The sequence below is a fragment of the Fringilla coelebs genome (assembly GCF_963513975.1).
Source record: "Fringilla coelebs genome assembly, chromosome: 4".
Lineage (NCBI taxonomy): Eukaryota > Metazoa > Chordata > Aves > Passeriformes > Fringillidae > Fringilla > Fringilla coelebs.
In genome coordinates, this window is record NC_140032.1 from 39,203,400 (window position 1) to 39,224,536 (window position 21,137).

General features: G+C 38.1%; 1 protein-coding gene across 1 annotated transcript in view; it reads right to left on the reverse strand.

The window, feature by feature from the left end:
- Positions 1-476: 476 nt before the first annotated feature.
- The window catches only part of CPE (carboxypeptidase E), a gene marked incomplete at its 5' end in the record, with an annotated part of 54,481 nt that continues 33,820 nt past the window's right edge, over positions 477-21,137 (reverse strand). Inside the window, 8 exons of the mRNA XM_084204598.1 lie at positions 477-714; positions 2,114-2,232; positions 4,544-4,643; positions 6,620-6,759; positions 13,185-13,363; positions 14,378-14,499; positions 15,412-15,579; positions 17,365-17,561. Coding sequence (XP_084060724.1) covers positions 616-714; positions 2,114-2,232; positions 4,544-4,643; positions 6,620-6,759; positions 13,185-13,363; positions 14,378-14,499; positions 15,412-15,579; positions 17,365-17,561 — 1,124 coding nt within the window. The 3' untranslated portion in view covers positions 477-615. The remainder of the gene's footprint in view (positions 715-2,113; positions 2,233-4,543; positions 4,644-6,619; positions 6,760-13,184; positions 13,364-14,377; positions 14,500-15,411; positions 15,580-17,364; positions 17,562-21,137) is intronic.

The window sequence follows — 21,137 nt, forward strand, 5'->3', positions numbered from 1 at the left end:
CCTGAATTCATTCTATGCCATCTTTTAGTAAAGAGTTTACGCAGATTCTTTCTGCTTACTAAAATGAAGTCAGCTTGTGTTTCTTACATCTTTAAATAGCTCCAACACCAGAGACATACAAAGTGTTATACTGAATTTTAATCCTTGTAAAACATTATTTCACCACACACTGTTATTATAAATCTTTTCAATAACATCCATTATAGAGCTCAGTAAAGAGCACTGTCTACTACTATGCACTGTCAAATATTTCTGGCAGCATTGGTAATCGACTACAGCATATTTATTTCTTAAAATCAAGTGTTAACCTACGTATTCTGAACTTGCAAATAGTACACAACAAATTTTACTGTCATATAGGCTGCATATTCATTCATTTTTTCTGATTTTTATAGAAGAGTAAATTTTCTATAACAATATGAAAGAAAATTAATAACTTATTTATCTACCTAGGAGGCTAGTAGTTATTTGTAATCATATTAATCAAAAGATGACTGAAAAATTCAAAGTTAATTATTGTGAAGTGCACAAAATCTAGAATATAGGGAGTTTCCACAGTACATTATACTAAGTCAACATATAATAGATTAAAAGCTGTAAAGCCAAAATCATCATTTAAAAATTTAGTGTTTCTGACATCATCTTCCACCATTCCATCAACTCTTCTTTTTCCTCTTCTTTTCTTTCAGACAATGACTCCAGCTCAAAATCAACCTGATTGAGAGAAACAATCAAAAACATCAGTAAGACTTAGAGATAAAGAATAGTTAGGCTTTTAAGAGTCATTTATTGAAAGAAGATGCTTAACACAAACACAGGGCTTAGACAGGTACCTTCTGGTTCAGGCTGGGTTTATTCCAAAGTGTCTCAAAGCTGATTTAAGTATGTGCAATACTAGTATATTAATACAGTAACTTATCCAAAAATACACACAGGTGAGAAAATTTCCTAAAGAACCAGAGATCTGTCAATTTGTATTTGACTTGACTAAAAATTTCAGAAAGTATGGGCCAATGAAATTAAAACTGAATAATAGCCAGCCACATTAATCATATGGCATATTATAAAAAGCATCATCAGCATATTGCCAACACAGATCACAGAATATTCTGAGTTGGAAGGGACCCACGAGGGTCATCAAGTCCAACTCTTATGAACTCCATTCTCTCACCAGCTGAGCTAATCTCAGCTAACACCCAGCACTGCAGACCCCCAGCATTTCAAAACATGTATGCAATTTTACGCCATCAAAAAGTTAGGAAAGCTCAGGAGGCTTTTCCTAACACATGGCTCATTAATGTAGATACCACGTGCTAGTTTCACTGAATTCACAGAAAATGGCTAAGTTGGAAGAGACCTTAAAAATCATCGAGTCCAACCCAGCCCTAACACCTCAACTAAGCCATGGCACCGAGAGCCACAGCCAGTCTTTTCTTAAACACATCCAGGGATGGTGACTCCACCACCTCCCCAGGCAGAAGACCATTCCAGAATTTTATCACCCTCTCTGTTAAAAACTTCTTCCTTTAGTACATCTTAACATGTGATTCACACTAGTGAAATAGCACTTATTTTAAATACCTCCACATCTGCTCAGAGAGTTAATTAAAAATGTTTCTGAGGCCCTAGATGCAGTCTAGGTCTTATTAACCTCACATACTGGATATCTATGCAAAGCTGTGGCTCATTGCTACCAGCACAGAGCTGGCCACTGGTTTTAACCTAAGCAGGTATTCATTTCACAAATCAAATTTTAAAAATGTCTAAACCAAAGCCTCAACATCTCTTACTTGTTGTGTTGTGCTATTAAAAGATAATCCATAATATTCTCATTGGCTATTCAGACATGTACCAATAACAGGTTATCTCAATATTTCCCTTCTCTGTGTCTTTTTATTATAAATAAGAATGCCAAGAGATTAAATGAGTTTACAGTGAGATTGCTCTCAGTGGCTGGTGCATCAAGTGCTAGAAGAGTAATTTCCAGACTCTCTAAATTAACATGTTCTGGAATATCCTGAAAAATCACCTCCTCCTTACATGCACACCACAAAGGAAAAAGGGACCTTTTAAATGCATACTAGAGGATAAATGAACACATGTGAGCACTTACCACAACAGCAGGGCTGAAGGGCACAGCCACTTTTTTAGTTATTGCTAGATAGCCTGGTGCTGAGGCCGTAACTTTGTAATTTCCAGGCACAAGCAATCTCCAGTAATCACCATCCTTGGCTGTGAAGAAGAAGAAAAGAACCCAAATAAATATGCATAAGACTAATTACACAGCTAAGAAGAAAAGCTCATATGTCAGTCTTTTATACTCCTGTCAGTGCTTTCTTTTTGACTGCCTGACTTCCTTCTTTCTTCCTTCTTTTCTCCTTCAGTAAAAGCACTGTGTGTGTGTTTGTGTATATATATATACAATAATTGCTTCTTTTCAGGTAATCAAAAAAAATTTTAATTTTGAAGTTGTGCTGAAGCCCCCATGAAATATTATGCCTGCTGAGGCTGAAGGCTCTCCATCACACTGAAGAAAAGGACATTATGGGACATTATTCCACTTTAGAAGCACCCCTCAGCCAATGTAAAGACCCTGCCAAGCATCTGAGATTCTGTTTGCAACATGATACAGATTTTTAATGTTCCTCAGTGTTCTGATAATCCAAGTGTAAATACATTTTATTCTCATCAAATTTAAATAAGTGGGACTACTTTTCTCATTTTACAGAAAAAGCTACAAATCATAATTTCCTAGAATATTGCATGTGTATCACCCTTGAAGCGTCACTATCCACATGTTTCAGTACCCAGGCATTGTCAAGGGTTTTTTCTTTGGTTCAGAGAAACAAAGAAATGGAAGCTTGATCCACTCAGGTCAAAGAAAGGCTCCTCCCACACTGTTACTATTATAGTTTATATTTTCCAGTCACAGAATCAAAACTCATCATCATCTTCTCTAGAAATGACCCTATTCCATTTTCACAAAGACTCAGATCATCCCTGTACCAGCAGTAGACAATTATCTGATTTGTCACAGGCTAGTAATTTCAATTTCTCTACCTCCAGAAAAGATTGCAGAGCTGTTCTAAAGTTCAGGTAGCAGTGCCATTTAGAAGATTTGTCCATGCCCTTTGTACTAGTGCCTTAAATGCTTTTTCACCACATCTGCAGCTACACAGTGTACAAAGGGAAAAATTACTTAAATATCTGCTATTTGCATGGTCAAAAAAAAAATGTGAGTAGTCAATCCACTTGTTCCCAGCTTTTTCTCTTCATAAAACAGAATGAAAAAAAAAAAACCCAAACTGCTGTAGAACTACAGCAAGGATCTATTCTAATTTCTGTCACTGGAACAAAGCAGAATTTCAACTCATGAATAAAGAAGCAGGAGAAAAGCCAAAGAATATTTCTCCCTCATTTTGACTGTGCTAATATTCAAGTACTTGTTTTCATTCCTGTTTTGACAATACATGACTTTAAGTCTTACACACACACAGTGATGTGAAAAGATATATAATTAGATGCAATTTTTGTATCATAGAAGCATGAGCTCCTCTCTCTCAAATACCTCTTTGCACAGTTTATCCCCTTTTTATTATGCCTGACAATTTATTTCCAGTCTCTCCACATTTTGCCTCCTTGTTTACAGTGACAGAAGGTAACTCATGTTCCCACAGACTGTTCTCCTGCTTGGCAGAAGTGCTGGGGGTCTCTTTGCAGGTGACGTGCAAACACAAATCAGAGGAGACTGAATATTCTACCAGTCCTGTTCCATAATATTCTTTCAATATAGTGAGATATATCATCAAGGAAATGACCATAAATTAAGCTCAGGAACAAAGCAGTGACATTTACTCATTGTTTCTCTCATTGGTATCTTTTGCAAATCAAAACATGTCGTTCAGGACAGGAGAGCATAGGTGTACAGGGAAGGCTGAAAGTTGGCACACTGTGAGAGCCACCTTCTGAACTCACTCCTACAACAAAGCACATCAGCACTGAAGAGGTGACACGTCATTTTCTGTCAACACCAACCAACACAATGCTTTCATCTTTTAGAATCACCCTTCTGAAAAAACGTCACGTAATTGTAAACAGCAGAGAGAATTTAGCTTTGCTGAAGGAAGTTATGTAAATTGGAAATCTGTCAAGAATTTACATACCAAAAGGTATGACTGCATTGTGAAAAATGTAACACCTTTGGACTAAAATTTAGCATTCCAACTGAAGGCAGCACTGTTCTCAGGGCTTTAAATCCTGTCAGAGCTCTGAAACACTATTTGCTTCACAAATCAGAAGACAGACTAGAGCATTAATAACTAAGAGGCACCTGAACCAATTTACACCAGAGACCCATGAAGTAAAAAAACTACTCTGAGAGCAAGACACAAGTAAAGGATTCATTAAATCCTGCAGGCAACCTTGAGGTACAACATACCATCCTGTTTCAAACTTTTTCTCCCTCAAAACTGCAGTTATAAAGATATGAAATGGCTCCAGGTTGCTAAGCCAAGGAGAAGCACCGCTGAGGTACCACACTCACCTGATGTTACATCATGGCTTATCCCCTCCACAGAAATTGTAGCATTTGCTATTGGATTGCCCTGAAGGTCCTTAACAAAGCCCTTCACTCCTCGATGAATCTAAAATAAATAAGGTCACCGACAAATGGTAAACAAAAAATTCTTAAGAAAAGATGGTGTTTTTTAGCAATGGAATATCTATTGATATATTTAACAAAGCATGCTGTGAACTCCACCAGTCTACAGGCTGACCACTATAAATGATAAATACTAAATATCATAATGGAACAGGGAATTAAGAGGAAAAATACTTCAGCAGGCAGTTATAATAATATATCTGTTCAATGCAAGTAATTCTCAGAAGTACACAGCAAGTCATAATACATGTCAACATTGACTTGCAAACCTTTGTTATATTGGGGATTAATGAATGCACAGAAAGGCTTTGAAAGAACAGCCTACAGAAACCTTTTTTTAAAAGTTTCATCAACTGTGAGAATGTAGAGCTAATGATATTATCTCTTAAAGGTGAAGCATTAGCAAAGTAAATGCACTTTGAAGTCACTTGGACTTCAGTGGGCAACCCCTCTGTGAAATGCTTGAACTTTCAGAGTCCCAACACTCCCTCCTGGGCTGTGGGAGAAGAGCACTGGTGGGTCATGTCCTTGCTCCTTCAAGCTCCAGGTAACAGCCCCAGCAGTACCTCATCTGTCTGCTCCCACTAAACATGAAATTAAAATGCTGATATGATCTCAGTGTGCAGAGAGACCAGTCCTGACAGTGTATCTTGGGCACAGCCTGAAAGCAAACTCCTCAGAAGCAAGAGACTGAGGATCAACTGCCTTTTCATCTCCAGAAATAGGGAAGTCTTGGTGCTGGGGATGAGGGGATGTTGGCAGCCTCTGTGGAGATGCATCTCATTATGAGCCTGGAAACAAAGCAGCAAAGTACTGTGAAGTTCAGGCTTCTCTCAGATTCCATGTCCTTTGAAAAGGCTTGTGGATCCTGAGTTTTATTTTGAAATATTGATGTTCCCCTTTACGACCCTATAAGGTGAATTCAGCTGCACCTGAGTTCAGCTGACGGATTTAGTTCAGAGTCCTCTAATATGCAATCTTGGAGAAGCCTTAGAAAAGCAGAAATTCCATATTTGCACTGTCCCCAGCACTCCCAGGGGAGCTGGAGCATCTTATCCTGCAGGAAGATAAAAACCAATGCCAAACAGACCATCTGAACCTCAAGGATAAAGCCAGTAGCCCTGCAGGAGCAAAGGAAGCTGGCAAAATAGTATCTTATACATGAGCAATTTTTAAAATGCAGTGACAACATTGCTTTCCATGAGTCAGAGAAAATTAACTCCTGTGCAGAGGAGCGGAACAATTCGAGATGGATGCCATAAAGAACAGGTAAAAACCTGCAGAACACGTACAGCTTTTTCCTTAGCCTAATGTTTTAACAGCATGGTATAACACTTCAAATATTCAAATATTTCAGGGTTTTAGCTAACTGAAGCATTTCTGCATAATTAAGTCCTTAAAGAAATGAATGTATTAATTAATGGGTTCTGCTAACAAAGTGTGCTCCTCTTTTCACAATCTCAGGTGTGCAACACTAATAATATCAGATTTATTTGTAGTTTTTAACTACAATATTCAGGTTTCAGAAATTCTCTGTGGTCCAATCCAGCTGTCCAGGTTCCTGTACATCCACAGAATGATCCATCCCACATCTGCAAACACACTGGAATATCTGCAGGGGGCAATCCATCACTCTGAGCACACACACCAGCACTGGGGCAGTCAATTGTAGACTATGGAGATTTGTATTTTTTTTCATTGAGGAACCCAACACAAATAATTTAAATGTCAGCAACAGCTTAAGTAGGCTGAGAGGGATTCTATACTGTAAATTCATCCTTCTTTTCCACTCTTCTTCCACTTATTTAGAAACATCACACAGGATTTACCACCACAGAGACAAATAAGAATTAAAGCAACATCTGAATTAATATGGTATTTTGAATTAGATGTTCACAAAGCACAAAGTTTAGCAGCTTTATGCACAATAGCTGGTTTTGCCATCCTCTTCTCTGTTACCTGCTCAATGTAATTTATAAGAGAGTTCTTGTTGTCCTCCCAGTAGCCCTTCAGAGTTTCTTCAGGTGGGAATTTTTCACAGCTAAGCTCCACTGTGATTTCAAAGCAGTTGCTGCTGAGGTAATTGAAATCCTGCATTCCTGCAACGCCAGAAAAGAGAGACAGTGATGCATTTCATGTTACTCTGAAGTAAATAAAGGGGGGGACACAGGAAATGCTGGGACTATTAAGAAAAGAATAGTTAAAAATACAATTGATGCAGCTCCATTCCATCTGCCTAATTTTGAATTCAGAAGTTTTAAATCAGAGAAACCAATGGGACAAATAATTCCAAAATACATTTTCCTGCCAGGGAAAGTTAAAAAAAGCCTTGATAAATAGGCCGTATATTTCTACTTGATGCTGCATGCTACCTGTATACTTTTAACTCACACATTTTTGGATAGCTGGCATATTAATTACATTTTTTCTCTTTGGGAAATAAAATTATTTTAGATTATCGATGAAATATTTCTGTATTAAAAAACAACCAAAAAAAGATGCTCACCTTGTAAGCCAAGAAGAATGACGATTAATTATAAATCAAATTAAACATAATAAAGTGACATTGAAAAAGTGATTTATAAAGATGGGTCAAAAATGAGGTATTTTTCTGAAAATATAACATTTCACATTACTAACATTTTACATTTCCTTGTCAAGATTTTCTGCATAGATTTCAAATATTCTCCACCAAAAAAATTAAAATTATTTTTCCTATGAAATTTATGTATATGGAAATTTTTCTACGGATAGGGTTTCTCCAACTCAATGCCTCTGCAAAATCAATATTAGATAGCCTTTAAAAGAGAGGAGAAGCATCACTATAAATGCAACTTTAATAACTGAAATTTTAAAACATAAGTAGCACAATGGCATCATCACTAAGAATAAAAACTCAATGGAGAATATGTATTCTTTTACATTTCTGAGCCCCCTCCTGTCGCTGTAGGACATGAAAGAACACACGCACACACCGCTTTCAGGGTGAAGAAGAAAAAAGGCAGTTTATTTTCTGACTCGAACATTTATAGTTTTACAAAGGTGACAGTGGATTGGAGGGTGACAGTGACACCTCTCCACTCACACTGGTTTAACCAACAGTCCATCAACTCTCTCCTCCTCCATAAAGGAATGCAAAACAATGAGTTGTTTACAGAAAGTGTGTGAGAAAGTTCGCTACAAGAATGTCAACATCAGAAGGCTTAGAGAATCTCAAAAAACCAGGGTGACACCCTCCCTCTTACTACATGGGTATATTGGCTATTTGCTTAAATTGGTCAACCAAAATTGAAGGTGGTTTCCAGTTTTGTAACTGGATCAACCAACTGGAGAGGGACAGTGGCTGTTCCCAGGAGGGTTATAAATATATATGTTTTGCAGAAGCTGCTGTAGGACTATCTCTCCCCTCCCCATTCTGTTTAGCTGGCAGTCAGTGATTCTCAAATGGAGGCCTGAAAAGAAAGCAGCCACCAAACCTTTTGAGCAGCCCATGGAGGTCACTGAGGGATTCAGAAGTGTTTCTAGGACAGCTAGTTCATGCAGCTCTGTGATCCCCCTGCAAGCTGCATGTCAGACCTGAGGCACTTCACTCAGCACCAGGGCTGTTCACAGGTCCATTACTGCTCAGAGAGCTGGTGTCACATCCCAAAGAGAGCCCCGAGGATGGCAAACAGACTGAGTCAGGTGGGATTTTGCCAGCACACTAAGGTGAAGACACTCTTTTCTGCCAACCAGGCAGCAAGACTCCCAGCTACTGACAGGCACAGGGATTTTTCTGACTGCTAAAAGAGCCTTTTTATTTCTAAGCCTTCTTTTCATCTTAGAAAAATGAGGACACAGAAGGCAAAGGCTCCTGGGAGGGATGGCTCTGATGTTCCAGCAGGCAGAACTCTTAGATGGACCATTCAGCAATACACAGCAAGAGAGCAGTGGAGTCATGAGTAAAATCCTGACAGCAGTGCTGACTATCATGCATTTGTTCTGGACACTAGATAATGCTTCTTTTGTTGATTTTTGTACTTTTTCTAAAAGAAAGAAAGAATACATGAAGAGGAGAACAGGGAGCTGAAGGGCACAATGTAATTTTACTGTAGTGACAGAATTCTACACCATTACTGTTCCAACATTTCTGTTCCAATTCTCAGAAAATTTCTCTTTCCTCCCAGAGTATTACTCAGGCATGCCCTAGTTTCTCAAGAACAGAAAAAAGAAGCAATATATTTTCCAGTTTTGTGCACAATGTCCATATCCTATAGTTTGTTTCCCAGGGCCTGGGTTTCTCCAAGGTTTATGTGTTGCTCCTGAAAAAAATCATCTTTTGTATCTCTGGGACAGAGAATGTGATGAAGCTGGCCATGATCTAAACTACAGCCTACCTACCACATACACAATCTGGAGTGCATTGGGCTGTGCACTCTTCACCTCCCTGTTCACAATGGTGATTAGGTGCAATACACAAGAAACTAAAACATTTCTAAAGGTTTATTGGATAGTGCAGCATTTTTGCTGCCCCTGGTCAAGTCTTCAAAGTGCCCTATCCGTGGCATGTATCACATGCATGCACATCTTCACACTCTCAAAGCCTCTCACCATGACAAAGTGTAGCACTGACTTTCTCACACTTCAACAGGAACTGCCCTCTGAAGATCAGAAAGGCTTAGATACCTCAGATATGACTGAGGTTCAGCAATGAATGCCCTTTACTGCTGACCATGAGTAGGACTTTGAAACTGAGAACACAAAAGCTTCTCTGTTGCACGACTCCAGTGACTGAGGGACTATAGTGTCTTTATGTTACTGCTTACAAAAGTAAGCTTGGAATATGGGAAAAAAACTAATTTCTTCAGGTTTTAATAAAGGAACACCAAGCCTCATAAATGAAGTGGAATGCAGGGTGTGCTCCTGGCATCCAGGCATCAGAATTACTTAAGAATTTGAACTGCAAGCTAGAGCACCAAGGTAGCTCAGCTTGTTCACAGAGAAAAGACAGTAACCTTTAGCAGGACAGGATGTACTTGAATGGGAAGAACATGAATCCTAAAAAAAAACCTAACACTACTTCCAAAACTGGTAATCCAAGTTAGGAATTAATTGAGTGCCAAGAGTGATATGAGAGTATCTGAAAATTAAAAGAAGACACTTAAACAATAGCCTAATGGTACAGCAAAGTAAGCTGCTTTGGAAAGCTATTTTTGTAATGACAGGAATCTGATTAGACCCAGGTGACTCTGTAATGACAGAAAAAGCAGAGCAGGCATGTGGCTAGGTAGTCATTGATTACTGTCTGTTCTTCTCATTTATGGTTCCAGATAGGTACTCCACACAAAAGGTATGTTAAAAAGTCATTAAGGACGCTGAAAAGTTATACAGTCAGCAGCTAAGGAAATGCCAAAAATTAAAGCTGTTTGTGCAAATTTAGTTTGGCTTTCTTGTGCATGAGTGAAATCATTAATTACACGCTGATAGAGAGAAGGCCTCCATTAAAACATCGTGGTTTCTGTGCACAAACTTGATTCTCCCCAGTCTGATGGCTAAAAGAGCCATTCCTGAATACAGAAGACTGCCAAACAGTAATGTTGAGAAAAACCTCACAGAAACTGTAATCAAAAGAGAGAAGGAAAAATCAAATATTCCTCTACGTCATCCGCTCTCTCCACCCAAAAAGCCAGAAAGGGGAATTGCCACCTTGCATGAGGTTGGGGAGGAAATCCTGAGGTCAAAAAGGAAGGACAGAGCATGAATGCAATGGAGGGTTCCTCCTTACTTCCACTTGGAGCAAAGTGCTATCACCAGATGTCTCTGCCACAGATGTTGAGCCTTCCTACTGAAAGAATCCAGGTACTCAGAAAGCCACGGAAAGCAACCCACAGTCACATGAGAGCCATCTGCACACCACCCCTGCAGACTGAAAAATCAGTGAGGATGGCTGCTGGCCCACCTGTCTTTTATAGAAGGTACAAAGCCCTGGGGATCAATTATAGGGGCAAAGAATTGATGTTGCACAACTGGGGAACATTTATTTATTATATATTATATTACGTTACGTTATATTATGTTATATTATGTTATATTATATATTATTTATATTATATATTATTTATATTAGATATTTATTATTATATATTTATTGTTATATATTATTATAATATTTATTATATATTGTAGAGCAATAGCACCTATAGTAGTTCACTAGAATGAAAAATCCTCCTTTCCTACTGTCAAAGGCAGAACCTAGGAGATGGCCAGGAACAGAGATAGCAAATGGGCAGGAGTGGTTGCTGGAGCTGTGTTTAGTGCAGAAAGGAATCTTTAGTAGAAGAGTGAGAAAGGAAGGGAAAAGGGGAAAGTGGGGCACAAAAGCCCAAAGGAGCCCAAGGGTGCAATTGTAGAGGAGTACCAACTTAGCTCCAACAGGAGCAGATGCAATGGAGACAAGGCCTTCGGAGTCTCTTTTGATATATTCCTAACTCTGGTAAGGATGTACAGTGGAATACTTTCCCTAAAGCAAGATAAATGGCTTTCCAACAGTTTATGCTGCTGCTAACTCGGAGTTCATTACCACATGGACAGCAAAAGATCACTGATACCATCAATAACTGAATTGCCACATTTTGGTTTTCAGATGGAACTTTTCGTATCCAAACTTCCCAGAAAATTTCCCTTGAACTGAGCAGTGTTTAGGCATTCCAGCACTAGACATAGAAAGAGCAGAACTCTTCTCACTGAATTATATTTGTTTTTTTATGTCAGCAAACACCACCACAGAGGTTTTGTTCAAAAATCACATCTTGCCAGCTGATTTCTGCATTTGAAAAAACCCCAAACCAATAACAGATTCAATCTGCATGGTGCAAAGTATATTGTTGTCTCTCTATTTTTTATTAGTTGTGCCATATTAGGATGAGAGATCCTGCTTAGCACTAGGATTACTGCTTATTAATGTCTACACAAAGATGAGAAAAAGAAAGGCCTCACTTGGGAAATTAGCAATCTAACTTAAAATAAGATCCAAAAAGAGGAAATCAAACTTTCCAAAGACTTTTTCCAATGGAAAAATGTGTCTTTGCCATATGCTGTTTAATCAGAATCAAAGCATTTCATCAAAACAGTGGAAAAACTGCTTTTCATAGCATTTTCTTAAGGAAAAATAAGCTGAAGTTAAATATATCTACATTTTTATAGTTAATATTTAATATTTCATTAATTTTAACTGAATTGAAACAAATTTTAACTATTTTTATATTTTATATTTTAACTGTTTATATTAATATTTTTCAGCTTTTGCAAACTTCAGTTTTCAAGTTTTAATGGTTCCAGGAATTTTTTCAAGAATTTTAATGGTTCCAATTTAAAGTCTGAAAAGCTTCACACAAAGAGATATTTTGGCGTTTTAGTTACATTCAGAAATGTCAGTATTTTACTTCATACTCGGCCCCTGGTGATCACTGGCTGTGTGAGCACTAGCAGTTGTTCTTTTTCTAATTTCTTCACAGGAGCTTAAATATTTTCTTCTTTTAGTATCACCTTTACTGTAAAAGAAGCATTTAGGCTACCACTTAGGCTGTCTAATGCTTTGAGATTCCTATTCACTTCAGGTAAAAATTTAAAATTCATTCAGAGACTGTAATTGAATGTCAAGATAGAAGCAAAGAATAAAACAGTTATGTGTGTTCAAAGTCATCCAGCATAAATCAACAAACCCAAAGCACAGGCAAATCCCTCCAACACAAGCTGGCTCAGAAATCTTCAGCTCAGTTTTCATTCCAAGTTTAGCAGAGGCAGAACACTCTAAGATTTAGATATCCGAAGACCTGTTCGGCTCAGTTTACAGAGATATCAAAATTCTTAATAGAAAGGAATGCAATGTCTCATTTGAATTAAATGTCTCATTTCAGGCTCCTCTTCTGGACTTCTGGAAAATTAATCTGGACGTGCCTGTAGTAGCTCTGCTGCTCCTCTTAGCACAGAGGCTCTACCAAAGTCTAGGGAAACAGCACCTGGGCAGGAACCAGGCGCTAGCCAAGCCACAAAGTAGGGAGATGCAAATACAAGCACCTTCATGGCTGGTTTTGTTCCCATTAAAATCCAAGGCCAAAATCCCATTTCCTATAACACTGCAAAACCAGGCAACCAGGCTTCCCCACTTCCTTCAGCTTGGATGCCTTCATTATTGAGGTCAAATGAGCCAACAGCCTGCCCTATTGAGGGTTTGTCAGGGGATTTTTCACTCTTTTTTACCCTTCCCCCCCAAAAAAACTCCCTTAATATTTCATGATAGCAGAGCTATCACTTGTCCACTGTAGAACTATTAAATTTGCAATGACCTGGAGCCTGAAGAAACACCGTAGAAAAAGCAATAAAAAGGAGTATTTCAATAGTTATCACTGTGAGCTGTATTGGATTTTGGAGATGTACTGTGGGGAGCAATCACCCTCTGATTTAGCCTCAAGCAGACCAGAGCTGTGGATAACATAACTCAAGCCCAGAGCAAGCAGGGACACAGACCCCTGTGGGGTGGACTCACCTCCTGGGACACTGTACCATGCACCACCATTCGTTGTTCCATCCACAAAGCTGCTGTCATCATCATTTTTACGGCACGGGGGTCGGTTTGGATCGGACATGGCAGGGTTAAAGGAAGAATAACTGCGAGCCAGGCTTTGAAAAATAGCATCATCGGGGCAGGAGCTGTACTCATGAGCACTGCCTAGGGAAGAAGAAAATCCCAGGAACAAGGATTATTAAAAGGGCAGTAACAGTGACCAGGCTCACAATTTAGATCATCAGCACTGCACAGCAGAACTGTGCCTGAAAACACTGTGTACACAGGTAAGTGTCCTACAGCATCACAAGTTAATATAGCATTCTTTTTAACATCAACATTTCCCCTTTGCTTCAGCAATTGTTGCCCTATTGTTAAAGTGGCTAATCACAAGTCTCAATACTTATGAAAATACTACTTTAAAAGTGCACCGCAAAACCTAAGCTATTCTAGGTCTTAGATATTTCTTTAGAAGAACACACAGTTCAAAAACACAGATTTCTCCCTAAAGAGTTTTATAGTTGGATATCAGAAGGATTTGCAATTAAACTGTGATAAAGTCAACTGAAAGAAAAGAATCACAAAAATAATTTCATGAAACTTCGGTCATGTGCTCATCCCACAGTAGCAGGAAAAAGCAAACTAATATTGCTGTATATTTATGATAACATCTGTGCCACAATGTGATCCTTTTTATAAGGGACCAATACTGAAAACAGCAACAGAGATAGTTGTTTCTGTCAGCACACTACTGCTTTCAGAAATTCATTTTTACAGGTGCAGGAAACCTTAACCCAGATACATCTTTCTCACTTCATTTAGACAGGGTAAAACCAGCCCCAGCTAATTTACCAGCTAAGTTGACTTGATTAATATATCTGAGGGACTATGATTCCCTCAGGTGTTGCCTCATTTCTGTACTGAAACAAACTATCATCTTCAAAACTAGAAAATATGGTCATACAGTGACTAGCTTTAATCACATAATTAGCATGATAAGTCACTAAAAAACAATGGCTATAAATAAGGTTTAGAATTTTTTTCTCATTTTTATATGGTTTTGTGGTGTTTTATGGTTTTGGTTTCAAGGTTGATAAAGTGGATCTCAGCTACCAGTGAAATAATTACAGAATGAAATTTCTATCTCCTGCTATTTCATGTTAACTTCTGTTTACATACCACTCCGAGTCTCATCGTAAGGATAGTTTGCAACAAGGTCTCCTCCATGAAGATTGGCAGAGAGCACAAAGGGAATATCCATAATCCAGTGAATGACACCTTTTGTTTCAGGAGCAAGCTACAACAGAACAGCATCACCAGCAGTTACAAATCGATAATCCAGAGCAGAAACATTTCATTAAATACAGTGAGCTTAATTATTACCACATACACTGTGCAAGACAGTTAAGTGAACAGCAATTTTATTCTGGATTCAAAGAAAATTAAATCAGTCCTTAGATTAGGTTTATAATTTTATTAAGTGGATTAATATAAGTCCAAAACTGGTGTCAGCTATATCAGAATCAGACTACAAAAAAAGCAATCTCAACCTTTTACTTCTTCCCATTATGGATAAAAAAGCCTACCCAATTTTAAACAAAGGAATATAAAATATTTTTTTTTAAATGTTGGTGCAGTCTTTTCTCTGCATGGAAGGTAAAATTACTTTATTAATATCTTGAAGCCAGAACACAGCTATTAAGGCCACAGTCCTATGGGACTGCAGTCACAGCACTTGATTTTCTAGAACTTCCTCTGGGGGTAAACACAAGAAGATAAAAATCCCTCCAGATATACAGCTGCATATTAAAGGCTTAAACTTAACAAAAATGCATGTGTTATATGTGAGAATAGCTATCTGGCTAGCAAAATAATTAAGCACAATACACGAGTGAATTTCTGCAGAATATTTGGAAAACCATCTTAAAATCAAGAGAGAAGGCTATACAAAAAAAAAAATTATAAGATATTTTTTGACTGAGGAATTGTCTAAGGATTAAGATGGATCAAAAGAGTTTACTACAGCAATCTATTTTGAGGAAACAAATCAACAAGCATCAGATGGATAAATTTAACAAAATGAACAAAATATTCAGAAAAACATTAACAATAAAGACCATATACAGAGCTGTAAGGAGTCACTGCTGTTTGCTTACATAAAAGGAAAGAGATGGCCATGTCAGTGACCCAGCATTCAGCCCCTACTTACCTTGGGATTCTGGTCCACAGCTTTCTTCATGTTCTTCAGAAGATGGTTGTTTGGGCCACCTTCTTTCTCATTAATGTAAACTATTCTATCAAGATCGGGGAAATTCCGGTTCAGATCTATCCCTTGGGCATTGCTTCGACCAACAAACCAGTCTTTCAGCTCGCCAGGCTAAATGAGGAAAGGGAACACAAAGAGAAGGGAGATGAGTAGATTCAGGCTATCAAGCTTTACTTCCCATGTGCTTGAGAATAAGGGATCATGTGGGAGAAAAAACTCCTGAGGCACCAAGAGCTGAGTCAACCACCTCTATTCCTTCCTAGAGCTCTGTGGGGACAAAACCAACCCCTATTTCACTGAGGGTCTTGTAGGACAGACTTATTCTCATATGGCACACTTGGACTAAGGAAGAGTAAAATTACCAGCAGTATCAGATTTTTTGGTGCCACTGGTGTCTACCCCCAAGATTTGGCTTTTCCCCATGGCCTCATGCCCTGACTGTGAATTACAGATCTCATTGTAGTGAGATTCACAGCACCTGTAGGCTTATCTGGAAGCCAAGGAATGTTTGCATTTGTTTTAAATTCTTCTAAATAACTTTCAGGGTAAAGAAGGACCTTAATCTTTTGTTTGAATCTTTGATGGTGTCTGGCAGCCTTGTTCACTGAAATGGTAGCCATGAAAATTTTTTGCAAAATTATTTCTTTAAACTGATTCTCTAAAATAAGTTTAGGATTTCATTAAGGAAATACCTTCAGGATGCCTGGTTTTCCCTAACTTCTCTCTGTAAGCTTTCAGTACTCTTTAATAGGTTAAGTTAGGCTACTCTTTAAGTAGGCTAAGTTTGGTTCCTGATTTTAATTTGGGGTATACTGAATATACTGTCACACTCTGTGTACTGGATCAAGCTGTTCTAAATTAGAACAGCAGTTCTAAATCGAGTCTTATCGTATTTAAATTTTAATCATATTTAAATTTTGGACAACCATATAAAAGCAGGTGTACTTTGGCTAAGGAGCAAAGGTTTCAAACAATATTGTGAACCTCTACAGAGAGAGATATTTCAAAGTAGTAAAATGCCACATCAGTCTGAGGACAGCTTCTACTTCACTGCCACGAGAGGGAGATGTACGACCGAATAAAAAGAGTCTGTGCATATTTTTAAAGACTTCATGAGAATCAGTTTAATAAAGATCTTAATAAGGTTTGACTTATTTAATCATAAACAGAGAACTTGAGAACGTTCAACATTTCAATATTAATTTAGAAAATAAATATACCTTGTAAGCAAGGAAATTCTTATTTTTGTTTATAACAAAATACAAATCTGTATAACAGGGTTACTATTTGACTGCCATTTGCTAATTATGCATTAATATATTATATGTTTCTTGACTGAGTCATCGCCCTAAAATACATACTAAATTTTCTTGACTAATATCTTAATTAAAGTACTTCATGCATGAAATTAAGAATCAAAGTTATTAATATTAATAAGATGGCTCATAATGCTTGCTGTTTTGGGACCAAGCTCTGGTGAACATGAATAATTTTTTTAAGTGTATTTGCAAGGGAATATGAAGAAAATAGGGAATAAAGAAAGCAAACTTTCACTTTTCTAGAACTTTTGAAACATCATGTATTACTAGTTTAGAAAGTTAGATCTTTAAGAAGCAGTTCAATCAGTGAACTTAGTGAAAGAATATGCATGAAACATAAGCATAATAATAATTTAAAATCACAGGAGAGAAGGCTACTTGTTGAAAAGTCAAGCATAAACTTCTCCTTGTTAAACATAACAAACCTACTGTACTGTTAGGAAATGCTTTGGTTTTGTTGTTCCATCCAACAATTGCCACCAGGAGTCCATGTATCAGTAAACCTGTTAGTCCACGAGCCATTATGATAAAGCTGACAGACACTGGTAGGTATTCTTACACAGAGAGCCTTACAAACCTGGGATGCTGCCTTCTCAAAGCCATCTGGGTTCAAAGATGGCATGATATGGATACGTGTGCTATGGATCAAGTTGATGATGGTATCATTTCCTTTCTGGTATTCATTACACAAGTACTGCGCCAAGAAGATGAGTAGCTCCCTTCCAACAGCTTCATTCCCATGCATATTCCCAACATATTTAAATTCTGGCTCTCCTGCAAGAAAAAGAAGAACATGTCTTAGAACAACACATGAAAATCACCCACGGACCAGATCACACAGCACACCTGAGATGTGGGTATGACCATTACTACAACTGGGCATGGCATCCCCAGGAAGCCTCAAAACTCCTTCTAAACTCTGGCTTAACAAATGCTAATTAATATTCAGCTGCTTGCCAAAGGCAGAGAGAGAGGAACAGAGGACAACACAGTGTGCCAAAATAAACGCTAAGCACCAACATTAACATTACTACTGTTGAGATCTAATGCAGTTGATGCATCAATACTACAAAAGTGTGTCTTGATTACTTAGTTTTAAAATATATAAACTGACACTAACAGAGTTTCTTATCTTAACTGTTCTCTCCAAGATTAGGTAAAGCTTATTCTACTACACACACATTAAACTGCAATTCTTTCATGAAAGAAAGGCCATGACCAGCTGTTGATCACAGTGATTGAAAAATCTTACTCAGCAGGTGTTTTGGATATTCAGCTCAGATTTTATGGTCCAAGTGCAACAACCTCATAAAACCAACAATTTCCATTTGACATTCTACTAAACAGAATTAACTATATGCTTAAATATTGCATGTATATAATCTATATTCAATGCTTATGTGTATATTTAATGTCTATTTTATACCTATTACATATCCATACAATACACATATTAAATGTGTAGCACATATATATGTTGTAGAACATATAGAATGTGTAACAAATAGGTATTCTCTGTATAAAAAAGCCATCCAATATTCCCAGCTGCTAAATAGTCTCATTCTCATGACCATGTACATGAAAACCACACAACATATGCCTTATGGAGGGAGCAGTGAAGGATTTGCCTTTTAAAAGACTTCATTTTGAGCTCTCATTCCAGAGGGGTTTTAGTGTACATATAAATAACTAACTGAGATCAAGAGGGATGTCCCGGAAATAAAATGAGGAATATGCTGTTTTCTAAGCTGAAGCTCCTTTTCCCTTATGCTTTTCATTTGGAAATGTAGTTCTGTTGTAACTGCTTTAATCAAATATTCAGTTAATTGTAGGCTCTGGATAGTCTTCAAACACACTTTGTGATAGCCTTTAGCACTATTAAAGGGGCAAATTCACGCCAGGAAAAATGTTACACAAACAACACCTAAGTAATTGCTAATCAAGCATGCAGCCATATCTACTTACAACCCTTCAGTCTGTGCTTGTTAACCTTAATCCAGTGACAAGATGCTAGCACACACAGTGCTATTAATACCACGGCTTCCTTTCCTCCCTGCCAAGTTGGTTTTATAAACATGGATTCATCTCTGAAATGTTTTGCTAGACAGGTTTAAAAGTTTCCTAATTTGAGTGAAACAGTTTCACTTTATCCCACAGACAGAACACCATTACTGTGACTAACCCCCTCCATTTCCCCTTTTGGCACTGAGATCCTATTTACTGTTTCTTTCTATCTGCTAATACCAGGGAATGCAAGAGGTTTAATCAACAAGAGTAATCAGACCACACAACCAACCTGATCCCATAAAACAGATGGATACTGTATAATGAAATACGCAGCACTGCCCATCACATGTACTCAGAATACTCACACACATGTACACTGGCACGCTACTTAGGAGGAAAATGCTTCACAAGCTAACAGGCAAAATTGTTACTCCCCTAAATATCAACACAGCTGCATTTTGCACCTGTGCTTTTCCCTAGGACATACCTAAGGAAGCCTGAAGGAGAAAGTTTTTCTTCTGATTCCCAGACCTGTGTATTAATTTCCCACTTTCTGGAATTGAGAATTGAATTTTACAGGCCTGGTTCAAATGAGTGAAGAGAAACATATGTTTCCCATAGGGTATTACTTGGCCTTCCCCCAAAGCAGTCGTTAACAGTGTTTGTAAGGGTTCATGGAAACAGCCACACAGGGTCCACAGTGAGCCAAGAGTACAGCTCTGGATCTTCAGTAGGAATGACCCTTCCCAAAGAAGCCAGGAAGAGGTACTGAGTCACTGGAAATATAGAAAGTGTTTCCTATGAAAAGTGATTGAAGACATCAGCCCCATTTTCCTTAGGTCAAATATACCACACATCATGTCACAGAGGGCTTGCTCGGGAGAACAGGACTTCCCAACACCACAAACAAGGGACTGGTTTGCAGTGAAAGGAAGCAATGACAGTTTCTGGAGTGATAAAGAAAAATTACACAGCTCATAACACAAAACATGAAACCAGTATTCAAAGAATCCTCCTAACACTGAGGTGTTAGCACAGATCCGAAGTTCTGCTAGCAAATCAAGAGTTAAAGTATTGAAAAGCAGATGTAAAAAGAATGAAAAGATAACAGAAAACTGAATAACAGCCCTGCTTTAAAATGTAAATTCTGTATTTATATTTTATCTCCCTTGGGTATTTTTTTATCCCTATCTCTGAAGCAAAGAAACCCATCTCCTATCCATGCTCTGGCTGCAGAAGACAAGGATGTGCCTGGTCCACACCTGTCCACACCTCTGTCAGCTCCCAGCCCAAGCCATTTCTTAATTCTAGCCACACCAACCAAAGAAGTACTAGGTTTCTTCTCAATATAAGTACTGAATGTCATACTAGATCCAAAAATATTAGGAAAACTCATTCATTTCACCACTGGAATGCAGCCAGCATTCCCCACCCACTCCTGCGCCAGAAAGAACCAGCTGCTGCTGCAGCTCCTCCACTGCATGGGCTGACAGACGCCTCAAAAGCCAAGGGAGCCAGCAATCAGGGGATCCAACCTTAGCACTTCATGGCTTCCCTGGGCTAGTCATTTGCCACTCCATTTCCTCAAGGTTCAGCCTTCTCTGGAAAACAGCCCAGCCCAATGGAGAAAACAGCCTCTGGGTCACCTGTTGCCAGCACTCTACTTATCCAGAGGAAGAGCTGCTCTTCCCAGTAATCCTTCATGAGCCATTTAATGCAGACCTTAATCACCCTTTGTAAGGTTCCCTAACTGCAATTGCCTCAAAGAATTTTTAATTTTTTTTAATTAAAAGACTCTGTAAGTGTCAATTTGATGAAGAACTTTTAAACAGTGTCTTCAAACCAGTAGAAAAACTTCTCTGCCACTGCAGAACTGGAAGTGTCTTTAAAGAAGAAGCTTGAAGAAATAATAACTGCCTTTTCTAATTTCTTGGACCCCTACAGAAAAAAATAAGATTGTTTTCATGGATTCCCGGGGTCTAAGATAAAATAAACCCAAAGGAACATTCACATTGTCTGAATATATTTCTGACAAAATATCTTGACAAATGATAACCTGGCATTCCCAGTAGAAAAAGTATGTCTTGCAAACAATATATGGCATTTATAAATGCTTACACCTAATTTCAGCTCAGAGCTAATTTCAGATACAGAGATTTATGATAAGGAATGAATGAGTGAATTCTAGCATAAGAAATGAAATGCAGCTATCAGGTTTGTAAACATCTTAGTAATTGTGGTGAAACCTAAGCCATCACATCATTATGGCTCTTAGAAGGCTTTTACATCCCTCTTAGACTCTGTGTGGTACACTCATTATAACCTGATGAATGATTGAGGAAA